This window comes from Sylvia atricapilla, chromosome 14, assembly GCF_009819655.1.
Source record: "Sylvia atricapilla isolate bSylAtr1 chromosome 14, bSylAtr1.pri, whole genome shotgun sequence".
Taxonomy (NCBI): Eukaryota; Metazoa; Chordata; class Aves; order Passeriformes; family Sylviidae; genus Sylvia; species Sylvia atricapilla.
Window position 1 is genome coordinate 6,931,730 of NC_089153.1, and position 17,717 is coordinate 6,949,446.

Consider the following 17,717-nt stretch of genomic DNA (forward strand, 5'->3'; position numbering starts at 1 on the left):
CTGTTTTCTGCACAGAAGCAGTGCAAGTTCCCTCACCCATCCACCCTTTGCAGTAGTGGCTTTCTCCTGAGACAGTTATTTTTTGGAGGACAAGAATGGACAACAGACAACAACTAGTTTTCCTTCCTGTGAGGGGTTCAGAAATGCCAAAGCCTGGATGGTTCCACAGACATTGAAAAGCCTGTAATGGCTCAGTGCAAAAGCTAAGTTCTAACCAGAGATTTCTTTCTTGGTTTAATTTTGTTAACAAAACCCTAACTGAACATGGAGGCCAACCCTTCAGTGTCTTACCTGAAGTAGTCTTCACCACCTCAGTCGTGTTTCTGAGTCCTGTAAAGGCGAACTGGTACAGCCTCCAGGAGCGGGTGTCCCCCACCTCCACCGAGCTGCGCTTCCACTGGTAAATGATCTCCTCTCGGGGGTACCCATCTTATGGCAATGGAAAATACAGAATGCTTGGTTTCATAGTCACTGAGAGGGTTTAGGGTTCTTTGGGGAGTAAAAATACTGCTATCTATTTCTGGGAAAAAACTGGAGAAGCATATTGCAAGTAAATTATAGATATGTTTTTCTCAACTTTCTAACTAGTGCCTTTTATTTAATGTCACATTTTATTAATTATAAATTATAATAGCATTTGAGATAATTTTTTCAAAAATAGGTTTTCCATTTTTGTGGACCTAATAGGATGCTATTTTGCCCATCCTCCTGATCCATCTGCAGCTGGACCAGGAATTCTCATCTTGATCTAACCATAAAATGTCAAACTCTTGACTCCAACTACTGCAATAGTAAAACACCCGTGCCCAGAGAGAAAGTAGAAGGCCAGGATACCTTGATGCTGAAAGTAAAAATTTCTTGTTTTATGCTCAGATAAAAGCATAATATTTGTGAACATATATGATACATGTACTGACAAAATTATCAAAATAAAACTAAAAACCAGTGGGGTATGACCTTCACTGACTCTAAGTACATAAAGATAAATTTATAATAAGAAGTTCAGTGTGGGTCAGAAAAAAGAATATTTTTAAGCATGTTACTTACAGCTTGAAAACTCCAGTGGGCAGGAGTGAACATCCATTGGGAAGTTGTGTAACTGTAGCTGACACTCAGCATCAATTGTCAGCCTGAGAAGAAAGAGATTAGGATGGAGGGAGTACACTTCAGAAGTTTGTCCTGAAAGCTACATCATGGCAAGCAAAGCAAGATTCCTACTACTACGGACACTGGCTATAAAATATACAAACACTATATATAAAGAGAGTAAACTATTGCTATCTATGTAATTATTGGAATATTCCAAGCATAGGAAGACATTGTGGTTACTGCTAAGCAATTTTTCTTTTTTGGTTCCAGAGACCCTGATCATCTACTTTCTGGACTGTGTAATGGAAGAAGATATTACAGTTCTGTTCCTGTGCATCTGAAATGGCAGCATTATTCATGACTGACAAATCCATAAGTAGATATACAGGTCATCTCATGAGCAGTGACAAATCTTTGTGTCACAACATGCCATAATGCACTAGGAAAATGTATCTTACATGACAAAAATTCTATTTCAAAAATGATGGATAGGAGTCCAAATTTAGACATCTGCATCCAAGACAGCCATCTAGACTCCCTTCACAGCTAGTGTAGAGGTGCTCTGAGGATACACTTCCACTCACTCCAAAATAAGACATTTAAATTTAACCAGAAAATAAATGTACCAAAGGTGTTTTTCTCCACTGAATATGAAGAGAGTCTCGATGATAACTCAGGTAATGTAGGCGCTAAGCTCAGGTAATGGCAACTACTTTTAGAAATCACAGGTAAGATAAAATGTACCCTCTGGTGTTCCCACTAAAAACTTTCCCATTTTTCATTCACTCCCAGCCCTGCCATGAGCTGCAAAATACTTGGACTTTGGAAGAGAAGGAACAGGTGAGATGAGAGATGGAAAAAGGAAAAGGGTGGGGTAAAATGTTTATTCCACGAGGTGTCTCTAGGAAAGCTGTAGGTTTCTGGTCTTTGCTGATTCTGGGGTGTTTAAATGATGAGCCCTGGTTTGTCTCCATGTTCCTGGATGAAGGTGTTATGGGCAAATGACCCTGAGTCTCATCCTGTGGGATGCAGAGGAATGGTGGGACCACCACATTAATGAAGTCCAAAGACAACCTTTCTGCATTAGGGATTTAGGAAAAAATCTAATTTCCCTGTTTCCCTTCCTCTTCTCATTTTCATCATCTTCAGTACCATAGATACTTGATTTCCTACTGGGCTGGGTGGTTCTTAAACCTGGTGGAGTTAACTGAGAAAAATCAACGAGCCCTTCAGGATCGCTGTTCAGGACAGAATCCTGGCTGTGTGACACAATCACATTTCATTTCTGGGTTAATCGAGGTCGAATCCTTGGTGCTTGCTGTGAGTCACCAGCACAACTAAATATACATTCATAGCAGATACCCCTTTCCAAGTTCCACCAGATAAATTTCTTTCTAGTGAGAGAAACCGAGGAATTTGAAGAGGAAGGTAATAAAATCCAAACAGACTAGTAGTGTAGCCAAGTCCAAATTTAACATTTAAAAAGTGGATCTAGGCTCATCTTTATCAGACTAACTTTGATTTGCATTGGATTTCAATTCTGATTATTCTATTATCTCTTCTGGAAATGCAATATGCAATAAATGTAAAATCACTATGAAGTAAGATCCTTTCTGTAATTCAGAGAGTTGCAACATTAAAAGGTTTTCTTAACCAAAGCCTCACATCTATTCATTAAAATTATGAGTGTAATTTTCTCCAAAACTTTTTTTTTGACACCCAATGAAGTAAAAACAAAAAACACTTTGACAAAATGCAATCTAAAACTCAGATAATCTTATGTCTATCATCTTTGGTTCTATACTCTCGTTTTAAATTATAAATTCTCTTGAAAAATGCTGTGTTTATCTCTATTTTACATAAACTTGAATATTATATCACTTGCAAGAAAAAGTATAAAAAAAACCCACAGTATTTTCAGTGTAGGAAGTACTTTATGATCATTTGGAGTATGATATTTGAGTTGTTACATATGCATAACCTAATTATTGAAAAGGTAATTAATCTTAAAAAAAACCCTATACATGTGACTGAAGAACCTGGACAGGTTGAGCATATCAAGGTCACATCCATGAAAATTTTGGTGGAATGGGGCATATCCATAGCTTTGAGCTAAATATTCAGTTATGGGATGGAAAAATCTTATTTGCCTAAGATATTTGAGGAACAAATTGCTTTTGCAGGGTGGAGTTTCATCTGGTTAAATTGTAATAAATTCAGAATAAGAGGCCTTTGATATATGTAACAGCTCATTTTGTACCATCTTCTCTATTCAAGAGGATTTTACATTTATCAGTTTAATACAATAAAAAAGTAAAAGGGATGATACCGAAGGCAAACAATAAAACATACCTGAAAATGAAGACTAATAACTATAAAAACACCTATATTAATGTTAATATAGGAAGGTGAGTATTGTGGAGCAAGAAAGTACAATCTCTAAGAAGAAATAGAACTTCTTATTGGGCCAATAAAAAGTAAGCATCATACAATTGATAGCTTCTAAATTCTTTTTTTTTTGGGGGAGTGTTGTTTGCATAAATATATAGGAAAACCCAATTTTTTTTTTTCCTTCAAGATAATGTCAAATGGCCTGAATTCACAGGATTTTTCTCTTTGGCTTTCCTTAGGAAAAATGAAAGTTAGGTATAAATACCTCAATGTGTACAAGACTCTGCCATCATTCCAGATCCTGAGCATCCTGTTAGGAGTTGTTATCCAATGAGCATCAGCCTTCTTGGAATTTCGGAAAAATGTGTCTGGTATCCAGATCTTCCCAACCATGTTGCTGTTTAATCTGAGCACTTTTATAGTGCTGTTGAACTTCAGACGTCTGTCATACCACGTTTGGGCGAAAAATATATCAATTGTATATTCCTGTTGTGTTAATCAGAAATACTGATGAAAACATAGCCCTCAGCATTCCACACAACTCCTGATATGCTTTCCTTAATTTCATATGAAAAAAACTGTGAGCTACAGAAGGTGATACTAGAAACAACAAAACCAATCTCTTCTCATGAAGTTTTGAGGCATGTTTTTACAAACATTATAAAAATAATTTATTATTTTAACATTGAGGGTAAAACTAAGGCGCAAGTGAGTGTTGTATGCACCTTTCTAATTCTGTGTCCCCACTTCTTAGCCTGCACCTGCTCAGGCCAGAGAAAAATTACTTATTTCCTGTATCCAGGATGAGAAAAGCTTGAGCTGACTTAATTGTCCATGCGCCTGGTTAATCTCAGAAATGGTGAAATCTCCGGAGAAAATCAAGGCCTTTTACTTATTATTTCTTGGTGGCAAGAGTGGTAATATAACTCATGAATGGTTTTCCCAATTTTGTAGCAATCTGAAAGCTTGGTTTTACCAGAGTTAAGCTGTTGCAAAGCATTTGAAAGCAAAGCATGTATAAATGTGAGGATATGTTAAAACTACTATTTATTGCATTTTTTCAGTATATAGCTCAGTATTCTGACTTGTACAGATTTATAGCTCATGGAGTCCTCCCATCCATAATTAAAATGAGATTTTAAAAATAATATAGGTATGCCACACCATTAAGAACTAATGGACGCTTTGTAATGTCAAAATGATGGAGACTTTGTAACAAAGAAAATGAGCAATCCTTTACCTACCATATTGATAGCATTCACAGGGCCAATGCTATTTACGTACATGTCAGTGTGAATTATTGTTGGTTTAACTGCAAGAGAAACAACAAGAATCAGTAACCAATGAAGGTCAAAATCAACTACATGAAAGTCAAGCACGAGCATGTTGCTATGGCATCTCTCCTCTGTGGTTGCCTCACATTCAAATGCACATATAAAACAAATACAAATTTACAGCAATGTCTTGAAATTAGTTGGAGACGCTTTGAGACAAATTCTTACACCATTTACTCTATCTAAATACATTCCCTTATGCTCTGAGAACAAACACTGAAACCAGCGTTGATAGCTTAGAAAGGCTCATCTGACTGGGAGGATTTACATTTTGTGTCAGGTCACAGCAACGCATCAAAACAAAACACAATCAACAAAAGGAAACTTATTTCTCTTATGATGCCTTGCATCACTTGTTTTACATTATAATGCCAAATATAACTTGACTGCTGTTGCCTGCATAGGTGGCTGTAGATAAGTAACAATTTTATGAGCCCAAAGCCAAAATATTTAAGGCTCTAAGGCAGAAATTAAGAATAGTTGTTAAATTAATTTATTTTGAAATTGATCCATTTCAGCTTTATTCTTCTTGCATAATTTGTCTACAGCATGATTGGTTTTTTCCCCCAGATGATTTTAGAAATGCTTTATTTCCTTTCTGTTTCTAAAGTCTTGGTTTAAGTGAAGACAAATTACTCTGCTACTTTACACTGTATACCTATACTGAAGGCTAAACATCCATGTTGTCCTTCACTGTGAAAAATTCCTTAGTTTATAAGCCTCTGTAAACTTCCTTCATTAACCCTCCTGCTCTCTGCTTTCCTCTGTTTGCCTCATCCATGAAACCTGTGCCTTTCTGTGCAATCTTATTACTGCTGTATCCTCTTCTGCAGAGGTATTTTCTGCCTGCTCTGTGCACTCATGGGGCTTCTCAAACTGACTTGCAGCAATTCAGGGAGATTTTTTTCCTTCGAGTTACCTCAGTAATCAGTGGAGAGGAAGATTCCTCCAAAAGGTAATTCAGTCAAATAGGACTTCCATTCTGAGTTCAGATTTGGCTCTGTATGCTTACACTGGCTGTGGGAATCATCTGGGCAGATTGGCTTTTCTTGACTGCAGTTATCTTTACGTAACCTCTTCTTCTGTGCCCTATTCTGTCACCTCCTGCCCTGCTGTGCAAGTGAGGGCACAGGCTGCATCAGTCTGCTGCTTCTTGAGTTTCTGTATCCACCACATCACACAAGGATTAGGCTCTATCAGCCTCTTTTTGGCCTTCCTTTCCAATGTATTATATGGGATTGTCTAACAGCATCTCTTAGGTACATAAAAAAAGAGAAACCCTTGCTTTTTCATTCCCCAGAAGTTAAATTCTGAATGTCTTACGCAGGTAAATCATCAAGCTGTCTGATTCAGCAAATTATAGCACTCTTATTAGATGTCTTAGGATAGATTCAGCAATCTTAATTTAAGTCAATTTCCAAAATCATGACAACTTTACATACCTCTGATGTTTTTCTGCATTGCATTTCATTCTCATAACTACTTTGAATGGATTCTGCTTCCCAAGTAGCATAATATGAAATGAAATTTTTTTCTCTTCACTACTTAATCAAAAGTGGTCAAAAACCAAAACCAACATACCTCCTATGTCAGGTCTCAATTTGTTGTCATATCCTTCCAGCAAGCCATTTAAAATAAGAGTGACATCACTCTCATGGACTTTGGGAGTCAAAACCCAAGTCTTATTTGAAGTGTAATCTTCATAATCATCATCTCCCTTTTGGGTGGAGCTATTAAAGAAACAAAAATGAATATAAAAAAAGCCCTGAGAAATACAAATTTGGAGGTAATTTCCTTGGAAGACAACACACACGCATTTTAGATTTTAATAATACTGTAAAAACATTTTAAAAATTTTCCCATTTTCAAAATTAGATTCCCAGTATAGATGCCAAATATCAGTCGAGGTTACAGTTCACTTAATCAGCATTTCCCTTTAGTACAGTTGAGATCACATTCTGTCTGTTCAGAGGAACATCAGCGCTTATCACCTTTGCCATGTTTTTTTTTTTCTCTCATTGGTTCAGGTGGGACCTGTTATGAAACAAATCTGTCACTTAGCTTATGCAATTCTCCACCAAAATATCACTTATTATGTACACATTGTTGTTGCTTTACTCCTATTGGAGAGAAGAGAATGATTTGATGAAGCACATTGCTGACAAGACCAATAATTAGATTCATTCAGACAAACTTCTCATGCAGCTTTTCTCCACTCTGATGAACTTGAGTTTATTGTGCATTTGGAAAGTTGAGCACAGATTTTTGCCAAGGGTTTTCCTTTTTGCTAACCAGAACCCACAGAGGATAAAATGTCTGCTGGAGTTTTTCTGCTACTCAGAAGTATGACAGCAGATCTAATTCAACCTGCTTAGCACAGTAAAAAAAGCAAGTTCAGAGTCAGAAATGTGTAGACTGGTCTTAAAGGATGTTTTGTTTTCTCAAAATCAGTGCCTCCGGTTTTGGAGGAGAACATTGAAACTGCTTCAGAATATGACATAATCAGATATTTTCATTTCAGAATGTTAGTGGTAATCAGCTGAACAGTGCTAGGCAACTGTGTGGTTTTTGCATAATATGCCAGTGGCCTTCTTTCCTGCCCTGCTTCTGTGACAAAGTCTGAACGCCACTGGCTAGATATGGAAAATCTTAATGATACTACAAATGTCTTAAGCCAGTGGATAGAGCTTGGATACAAATGGGTGAAAAGCGGGAAAATTAATTATTTTCCAGTTTCAGCCAGAATCTGAAAGGAATTGGGAAAGAGCACAGAGAAGCAGATTCTCATGGGGGCTGAACCTTCTGCATGAAACACAAGACTGGAAGAGGCACAGCTGGTCATGGTCATGGGTGCAGTAGTGAAGGGATTTGTCCCAGAGCCCAAGAGCATCATGTTGTTAGCAGCCACCTTCACTCAGCTGAGGTCGTGCCCACTCATCCCTACAGTGCTCTCCTGCTGCATCCAGCTTGTACCCACTCAGACAGCATAGCCCAAAGGCTTTTCTGTGTTGGGTTTTTAGGAGCTGTAAGCCAACTGCACAAATACAAGCTCACTAGGAAAGAGGCTTTGAGTTCTTTCCTCCCCTGAGCCTAAGAGGAAAGAATTGTAGCTGGTTTTGCCTCTCAGTGTGCCTCACACGCTGCTTCCCAGGAGGTGCTGAAGGCACAGGGATATTTGAAGCATCCTGTATCTGAATAAGGCTGTAGCAACCAGGACTGTGTAGCATGGAGAGAGAGCTAGAACTTGCTCTGGGCTGAGCTTGGAAGCTCCTAATGAATATGATCTACACCTTTCTTACATGTGCTGGGTACCAGCCCCTGACTGCAGCCTCGAGGCACCAGCTCACCCACCTTGCACCGGCCTGGGAGCTTTAGCTTCCCAGGTCAAGAATTGGTAACCCAACTTCTTTTCATTCTGGCTGCACAAGCCTGGACCTGTAGTGTTTTATCAGGAATCAAAAGCAAAGTTTTAATTGGCAATATGGTCCATAGTATTCTGCTGGTACTGAAAAACAGGCCAATTTAATTAAATTGGGAGAATTTTTTTTTTATTTTTTTTATTTAGTTGTCTGGAGTTCAAAGATCTAATTGTAATTCAAAGAAACATAATTGAAGCCAAATTCTCTCTCCTGCAGGAAAGGAAATACTTCTAAATAAAGTCTTTGCAAACAGAAGGCACTAGATTATATGTTTTCAAACTATGCAAAGTGAATGAAGAAAAATAACTTTATTTATAAAAAAGCTTATTCCTGTTTTATAACCACTCAAACAACCATTCTCTGAAAAGAATATCTTTTTCTGAACGAAAAAGAAAAATAAATAAAATGCATTTATTCACAAAGGCAATATGTTACTGAATATCAGTGCAATGAGAAAGCTTCAAAACTCAAACGAGCTAATTAGTAGAGTCTGGTTTACCAGACAGTGAAAGATTTAAAAGTATGTTAGTCTAGAAGTTTTCTTAGCTCTAAAACAGCCGTATTGAACAGCAGCTCATAGTAACTGAAGCTTCCATACCTCCTTGGAAATTATTTGTATGACAGAAATAACTGTTTGTTTGCTCATCTCTCATCTCAAGCCATTTTGGCACTCCACATTTCCAAAACCAGCAAATGCTTTATGAAATTAGTAGGAGACAGAGGAGGGAAAACACAGCCAATGGAACTGGAGAAAAATGCTACTGAATTCCAGCTTTCATAAGAATTCCACAAGGACGGTGAGTTAGCATGGGTATGAAGCTGTTTGTGTAAGCCCGCATTCCAGCCAGAAAAATCAGAGATGCTTCTCTATCCAAATGAGCAGAGCTTTAGCCATGCCATGCCATTAATACAATGAAAATTCTGACAAAGCTCTTTTCATTTCCTTAAGATTTTCAAATCCTTCTGATTATACGGGGGAAATTTCAAAAGTGCTTTTAATGCCCAACCCAAATTTTTAAAGCCTAGATTATACCCAAATGCATATTGAAATCTATTTTTATTTTTCTGATGGCTAGAAATTTTCAAATCTAGTAATATAGATATGAAAAAAATATGGAAAAGAGATTATTTAAGAGGGTCAGAACCCAAGTTTGAAACTTTAAGCCACAGAGTAATTAAAGTTAGAAGGCACTTTTGGAGGTCATCTGGTCCAATCCCTTCTCAGTTTGCCAGCTGAGTCTGCATTTGGTGGCTCTGATGGTAATCATTCATAAATACAGATATGTGTAATATCACACACACACACATATATATATATATATATATATATATATATTACATATGTGTAACAACAAATGTTTGACATTCAGGGGGATCTTTGTATGATGTCTCAAATTACCTGAAATACATCTTCAAAAAGCTGGAAGAGGGCAGAAATTACAGGTGCTAATAAGCATTTATTAATTTAGATCAGATTTTCTTAACAAGATATGCAAAGATCTATAAAATCGTATTTCACTCTACAATCAGATAAAAACCTCATTCTGCAAATGAGATTTTTACCATGTCAGGGGCTAAACAGGGTTGAAAGAATGTTTTTTATCTTCTTTCCTAAAACAAACACATACTAATCTTAATCCTGCATTGAAGTTGTTGCTCAATTCATAACTCTTATCTATCTCTTTCGAGTGCTCATTGGTGATGAGTAACTTTAGCACAAGTTGAGGTTGATGCAAAATAAATATTCAGGAACTTTTTCTTTGCATCTTTGCCAGTGCATTTGATCCATACATTTCTTTGCAATACTCTCTGGGCAATATTCAATCATTCTTGGTGCAAGTGTAATCCCTGTGGGCAGAGGTACTCACTGCAGGTGGACCTGGGGTCATCAGCCAAGGGAAAAAGGATTAATGAAATGATGCTCACTGCCATTGTTATAGCCTCCTTTATGGCCCCTTAGCACTAAAGGCATTATTTCTATACTGGAAATACATTAAAACTGTGGAAAAGGATACCTCTTCTGGGAAATTACTGATGCACTAGGAAAACAATTTTTTTTTCCCATCTCCTTTATTGATCCTTCTTCAGAAGACATAGTGAAACCCATTACTTAAATGTTTCATCAATGTGCAGATACACCATTCTTTTAGCAGCCCAAAGCCACAGAAGTCCACATTATGATTTGGGAATCTACTTTTTTTTTTTTTTTTTTAATGGATTCAGCATGATTTCTTTTCTTTTGTGCTTCCATTTCCCTGGAAATAAGTTTGATGACTATGTAAAGTTTATCTGCACTTTAGTAAAACTTAACAAATAATTATATTAATGATATATAGCTCTCTTACATTACTATGCTTTAAAGCCTTTTGGCTTAAATTCTTTAGTTCAAAAATTAATATAAAGCACAGGTTACCCATTTCAAAACTATTGTGTTTTAGTTAATTGCTAATGTAAAGTCAACACTACAACTTTGTATGTTCTCTGCTGTCATCTCTACATCAGAGACATTCTAATGTGATTTCCAGGAGAATCACATGTAATGCTTCTTAGAAAGACACATCCATGTGTTGGTAGAGATCGGCCATGCATTATTTAATATCAGAGACAGGAGCAATAATTTTACAGTCTAAATTGGGGGACAGATTTGGCACATCTTATTTAAGTAGTGAAAAATAACTCAAAAAGGATATCCCTTGGAAATAAGATATTATTTCCTAATCCACAAGAACATGATTTTTACAACTTGTTACAAGGAGGAGAAGGGCAAAACTCTGGCAAAAAACCTCTTCTCTGGCAAAACGCTTTCCATGGCTGGTCAGTCTTTCAGTCTTTAGATATGAGATCATATATTAACTTGTCAAAATCTCTGTAGTTCCAGTAACTTTAAATTAGTTATGCCGGTTTGCACCTGCTGTGGGTCTGTCCTCTAATTTTTCTAAATATACAAAATTAATTTTAACTATTACCAAGAATTTTATTGAGAAACTTAAGCTAAGACTTAATTGCTAATATTGTATTGTTGTTTACAAGCAGAATCAGAGTACCCACAAAGTGCCTCTAGGGAAAGGCCTGTAGCAGTACTGAATATCTAATGACTAAATAATTTAAATCTAATTAAAAACTTAAGATTATTTATAAAAAAAATCTAGGCTATTTAATTTATACAAAGTAAGCTATAGAGCTTTCCGCAAAGATTTAATAAACTACTTGAACATAAACTGAGTTTTCCATTGAAAGCACCAATGTTTTCTACCTCTCAGGGAAGACCTGAAGCAAAGCTTGCCAGTTCACCTAACTGTTTAGCTAGCACTTTGATTTAATGAAGAGTCAAGTTCCATTCATTCTCTGATGTGCATGAAAAATGACACTAATCTATAGGTCATACATTATTCATGGTGATAATAGGGTCAGCGGGAAGGAAAGATATATTCCTGGTTGCCACTGTGGGTACAGAGATGCTGTATGCAGATGTGATGTGTGAGGATGTGGAGATAGCAGATGTGAGAATGAAGAGAATGCAGAGTCTCTGGAAATCTAACAGTGTCTAAATTCTCCCTTGTTAACTCATATTTCAAGTAACAGTATCTTGATTGAAGCAGAAAATGTTTTCACAAAGCTGTGCCACAGATTCTCTTGTCCTGTTTGTCTTTGTGTTTCTGTTCTATCCATTTGTGTGGTTTAAATCCCAGGGCTATGGGCAGGACAAAGTTTCTGCTCTTGCCATAAAAATGGCACTTATTTTCTCTTTTACAACTAAATGTTCATCACAAATACCCAACCTTTGATTTTATTAGGACTGCAAATCATGTAATGCAAAGTTTAATCTCTTCCCAGATCATTTCCCACATCAAAGATGGAAACTCAGATGCTTTTCTTAGAGAGGAGAAGATCCAGTCAGTTGTCAGAAGTTCCATAATGGAAAATGAAATTGAAAAATTTGGACTAAGAAATCACAGAGAAACTGTCTTGTAGTCCTCCTCCCTTCAACTAGAATTGTGGTGCTGCTGCAATTACAATTCTAGATGAAAGTATAGTATTCCAGAAGAGCCTGAAATCCTGTTTTCAGTTTTCAGCACAGCTTTTTTCACATGGCCACAAGGGTGGATAAGCTGCGTTTTGGCCATTTGTTGTAGTCATGTAGTAAGGAAGGTTGAGGAAGTTCACAGTAGGGAAAAAACCAGTTTTGACCTCTATTCAGTGCTTTGGGTGGGTGGATTTTAGGTAGGTCATGTGTAGAAGATAGTTTATTTCCCAGGCACTGTTTCTGCTGCAGCTATCATTCTATGTACTACTCAAATTATGTAATGTGGTTAAAATCTTGGCATGAAATAATTATTTAAAACAAAGCAAAGCTAAATTTTTCTGTCATTTCTTAGTCACAGAGGGACTGAAGTGCATATGTAAATAATTATTGAAAGAATATTACAGTTCTCATAAAGAAATAGGCACAGGTGCAACACTTAGATCATAGGACTGAGGACACAAGTCTCAAAATATTTTTAACAGCTAGAAATTATTAGAGGGGCACAAACGAATGCTCCCAGCAAAGACTTCTCCGTCATCTTTACTGAACATGAAGGCCCCAAACTGCCAGCAATCAGTCATTTCTGAAAACTGTGCCTGCCCTGAGATTTAAAGGCTGTCTGGATTCTTGTGAACATTTACACTCTGTTCCCCTGAAGAGATGATACCTGGCAACACAGCACCTATGGATCATGCTGTGGATTTCAGAAGCTTTCCTGTAGTCATTCAGCAATCCCAGCAACATCACTGGTGCTTGTCAGCCATTTTGAGTAAAGCACTCCAGTTCTTAGACCTCTTCACAGACTTCTAAAATATTATATAGCAGTGGTGGTTTTGTTTCAGTGTCTATAAAACTGTCAGTCATAGCAGAGTGGTTTATCTTCTACATCTTGCCCAAGACATGCACTCACATTCATTACTGCACTTAAGATGTAATAAGTTTTAGCTCTTTGTAACTACTGTTAAAGCATCTATTTTCCATATTTTCAGATTCAGCTGAATTTGGCTACAGCAATTGTTTATAAAGAAAGGTTTAGAATGAAAAATTTAACTTGGTTTATGTTTTGTTTCATTCCTGTCAGTTCATGAAAACACTTTTTTAAAAAGCCCTGTGGAGTGCATTTACAGAGAGTGCTAACAATAAAAATTCTGGTTTGCAGTATTTACAGTGTTTTCTAGTTCACTGTGCTGAAAAATTGTAGTGCAATTTTTGCATTGAACAACTGATTGGATTCAAGTCATGACTGACCATGAGGGTTATTGTACTTTTTAAAATGTTTCAGGTTGCAACAACATGGGTTCACAGCCAGTTGTCACAAAAATTGCCAGAAACAAAGACCAGTGTTAGCAGCCCTGGCAAAGAACCAGAAGATGAAATGTAGCACCCAGTCTAGAATCTGTTTATTCAGCAGAACATTGAGGTGTATTGTTAGATAAGTTGATAAGGGATATCCATCTCCAGGTCTATCAGAACAGATTGGTGTTATTAACCACAGCTGAATTACACCACAATATAAAACTTGTGGGTATGAAGAGGAATTGTATGTTACCCTGAGGGAGGATAACAAAGTGTAAAGAGATGAAGGAAACTTTAGGCCAGTAAGGAATAGAAAGATAATTATAGAAACAAGCATACATCATTCATTTTGAACAGCCTGAGCTTGAAGTGTAGCATTTATAGTTACTAGAGCTCTGGAGGAGTCTAAGATGTGATCAGATGATTCAGAAAAGCCTGCATAACTTAAGATGAAAATTTCTTCTTCTTTTTTTTTTTTTTTTTTTTTAAGCTGGATTTTTTATGACTATGTTTCTTTATATTTTATTTACTGGAGGTTATATAATCTATTTCTGTATCTGTTTTCACAGTGGTTATGGATACTCGTGTTAGCAGTGAGCAAAAACATTAGAAACAAACAGAAAAGGAAGAAGTAGCTATAGCTGTTCTGCATCAATCGTAGGGTTAACTTGAGTTAATCTGATTTATTTGAAAGTATCTAGCTATACCTAAGTGTAAATGGTTTAATCTTGGAATTATGTGAACCTCAGAAGCTTTCTTTTTTGTTTCACATTCTTCGGTTTGCCACACCTCTCCCCCCTCCTATCCCCTTCTCTCCTATTTTCCTTTTTTTTAACCATTCTATGCACCTCTGAATGTGAAATCTAAGGCACTTGGAGCATGATTTTAGCCTGTTGCTATTACTCAGCTCCTGTAGATTTCCACAACAGTCGCAATTCTCAAGAGAAGGGGTAAACGACCATTACTGAAATGTGATCTGACTACGTCTGTTTTAGCTTGAGTTCACTTCATTTTTTCTGGCTGTGTTTTATTGCATATAATTTTCATCTGTTAGTATTCCATAGGATATCTCTTCCCCAGTGATCTACATTATGAAGGATTGTTCTAAAATCTCACTGTAAATTAAAAAGCTCAATTCTCTTCTCAGTGAGTAAGATTAGGAAAACATGGATGTCCTCCAGCCATCTATTTAAACAACATTAACTAAAAACTCCCAATCCTATTGCTCAATTAGACTTAAATGAAAAAATAGGTTCTTCTTCTGTACTACTCTATGAGGCACTTATATTTGTGGTTTTCCAAAATTCTTGCACAATCTTTTTCTATATTTTGTCTGCATGGTAATTTCACCCAGAAGGAAGTCACTTCTGGAATCAATCACTCATGATGTAGTCATCTTCTCATCACTATCTCTCAATGTTTAAAAACAAACATGTGAGGTGCTAGAAATGTCAGCAGTTTTGCTTATGGAGTAACACTCCTGAGCATTTTTTTTTTTAAAGTATTTTTTTAAATTAGTCTACTAGTGTGAGCTATAAATTCAAGTTAGACTGAACATAAATTCAAGTCAAGCTGAATATAAATCCTTATTAGAATTAAATCTATCAGGGAATGTTTTCATTCTCATCTTCTGCATCTCAGTACACAGAAAAGCACTATAATGAAGTGTTCCTGGTGTTGGGCCAGGAGCCAGGAACATGGAATGCTTACCCCAGCAAAAGGACTAGTGAGTGTCCTACTTGCTGTGCTAAGCCAAGTGATATCTTCTCTGCATGTAAGTGTAAACCATTTTTACAAATTAATAAGCACATAAACGTACCTTATTATTTGTGTTTGATGAAGACTGGGTATGATGCTACACCATCTCATGATGGAGGAGGAAACAATCCCTAACCATTCTTTAGGAAATGACTTTGCATTGTGCTTGCCAGCAACATTAAAGCCCATATTGTTGGTAAAGCAAGTGGGTCAGATGAGTCCTCAATGTTTAGGGAGCCAAAAATAAATGTGAATCTAGTATAGGTTTATTCTGAGTGTATTAATAATCCTTTTTCTTTCAGATCATGGAAGTATCATTACTGGAATGTTTTTAGATAGAAATGCATCTGAAGAAAGAGCTGAATGAACAGAAAATAGCTGCTCAAGCACGTCTTTAATTACATCACAATGTAGCTAACTCATTCACAAAATAAGAGTAAGCAAATGGTGAAAATTAAACTCTTTTTTGTTGTTTCTTTTTTAAACAATGCTTCTGATTTAACTTCATTTTTAATGCATGGTAACCAATAGTAACCCATGTGTTCCCACATAAACCAACTTATATCATGCAAGACGCTGTTTGCACTCATGCTCGTAAAACAGACTGTGCAGGGGTGGATGTGGAATTTAGTTCTGATAACAGGCTAGATGTGTGATACATTAAGGATGTAAGTGGCAAACATGTCAGCTGAGTAGGAAAATCGTCAACAAGTGTTCTGCAATTCCCCTATGGAATTTATTTGTTTTGATGGACTTTCCTTGGTGGTTGGTACTATCAGGATGGCTTCATGTCAGGGTCTCCTCTGTTCCATGGGACATATAAGGATGCCAGCTTCTGGGTAAGTACTGTCATCATCTCTGCTCTAAAGTCTCTTCTCAAGTCACTCCATGCCAGTTTAACCTGGAGAAAAGGAGGCTTAGGGGGAACCTTACCACTCCCTACCTGTCCCTGATAGGAGACTGTGGCCAGGTGGGGGTTAGTCTCTTCTGCCAGGTAACAAGGGACAGCACAAGAGGAAACAGCTTCAGGTTGCACCAGGGGAGGTTTAGCTTGGATGTTAGAAACAATTTCTTCACTGGAAAGGTTGTCAGGTGTTGGAACAGACTGTCCAGGACAGTGCTGGAGTCACTAGCCCTGAAGTGGATGTGATACTTGTGGACATAGTTTAGTAGTGAACATGGAAGTATGGGGTTAATGACAGTACTCAATGATTTTAGAAGCTTTTTCCAGCCTTAATGATTCCATGATTCTGTGCCTTTACTCTGCTATGCTCTATTCCAGGTCCACTTCTCAATGCCTCTGCTGTTGTAGCAGCCTTGTTTTTCTCTGCACGGTGATGTCAGTAACATATTCTCCATGGAGTCACAGCTTGTAACTATTTGTCTAAATAAAACTCTGGTTGTACCTTACAAAAAGTCAAATAAATTAGCCATAGATGCCTGGTCAATTAGATAAATGTCTGTGGCAGCTAAACCAAGTAAAATGAAGCTGTGGGCAGGTCAAGAGGAGTTCAGACCCTGGCAAGCCTCTGTCCTGAGGCCGTGCAGGCTCAGCACAAAGCAGTGCCTGTGGTGTGCTGCTGGACTGCAGCTGCAGTTCACACATGATGCTTACAAACATCATCACATAAATTGTCATGCAAAGCTGCTGCATCTTACTTGAGTATTTATGCCTCACTTTTCCAGAGACTATTTCAAAAAGAAATGCTGGGCTCCTGAAAATTTTCTAAAAAGCTTACTTTGGAAACATAGTCCATAGAAAGAAAATATCACTATTCAGCTATGTTCAGCTATGTCACCATATTCAACTTTACATGCAAGAATTTCAAACCTATTTTCTGAAAAAATGATCAATTGTTTTAAAGATCCTAACTAATAAATACTATGGCGATTCTGTAACTTTATTTTAGTGAGAAGAAATCGTGTATGGGCTCACTCAGTCTCTTATCTATTTTGTTTTTCTATCAATCTCCAATAAGTAAAATATGAAGCACATAGCATGCAAATTCTACCTAGCTCTGAAGTTTTTGACATTTGAGTGGGTTAGGCATAATGATCACTGCAAAGCCTATCTTCCCATCCCTTGCATTTGAATGTGGCTCGTCAAAACACCAGGAAAGTAGGAGCAATTTCTATTCCATACACATACAAATATATATCTCCCAGAATTCTCTTTTTCCTCCACAAATATTTTGGCATAGCTTTTTTTTACTCCTGTCAGCATTATAGAATTTTGCTTTATAAATTGTCATTGCTCTGATTATGGTCAGAGAAGTTCTTCCTTATAAAAGGAATGAAAATTTTACAGAGAAAGATACTAGAAATTTCCTTTATATGTAGATGTTGTTAAGGGCTAGAGAAAGCTGTATGCCTGATAACTGGAAAAAAGAGTAAGAATAAGGAAAA

The 17,717-nt window shown here is 36.9% G+C and overlaps 1 protein-coding gene across 1 annotated transcript in view; it reads right to left on the minus strand.

The window, feature by feature from the left end:
• Window positions 1-17,717, minus strand: part of GABRG2 (gamma-aminobutyric acid type A receptor subunit gamma2) — a 62,807-nt gene that overhangs the window by 31,932 nt on the left and 13,158 nt on the right. Inside the window, 5 exon segments of the mRNA XM_066328961.1 lie at window positions 292-429; window positions 1,048-1,130; window positions 3,746-3,966; window positions 4,725-4,792; window positions 6,396-6,544. Of these exon segments, the coding sequence (XP_066185058.1) occupies window positions 292-429; window positions 1,048-1,130; window positions 3,746-3,966; window positions 4,725-4,792; window positions 6,396-6,544 (659 nt within the window).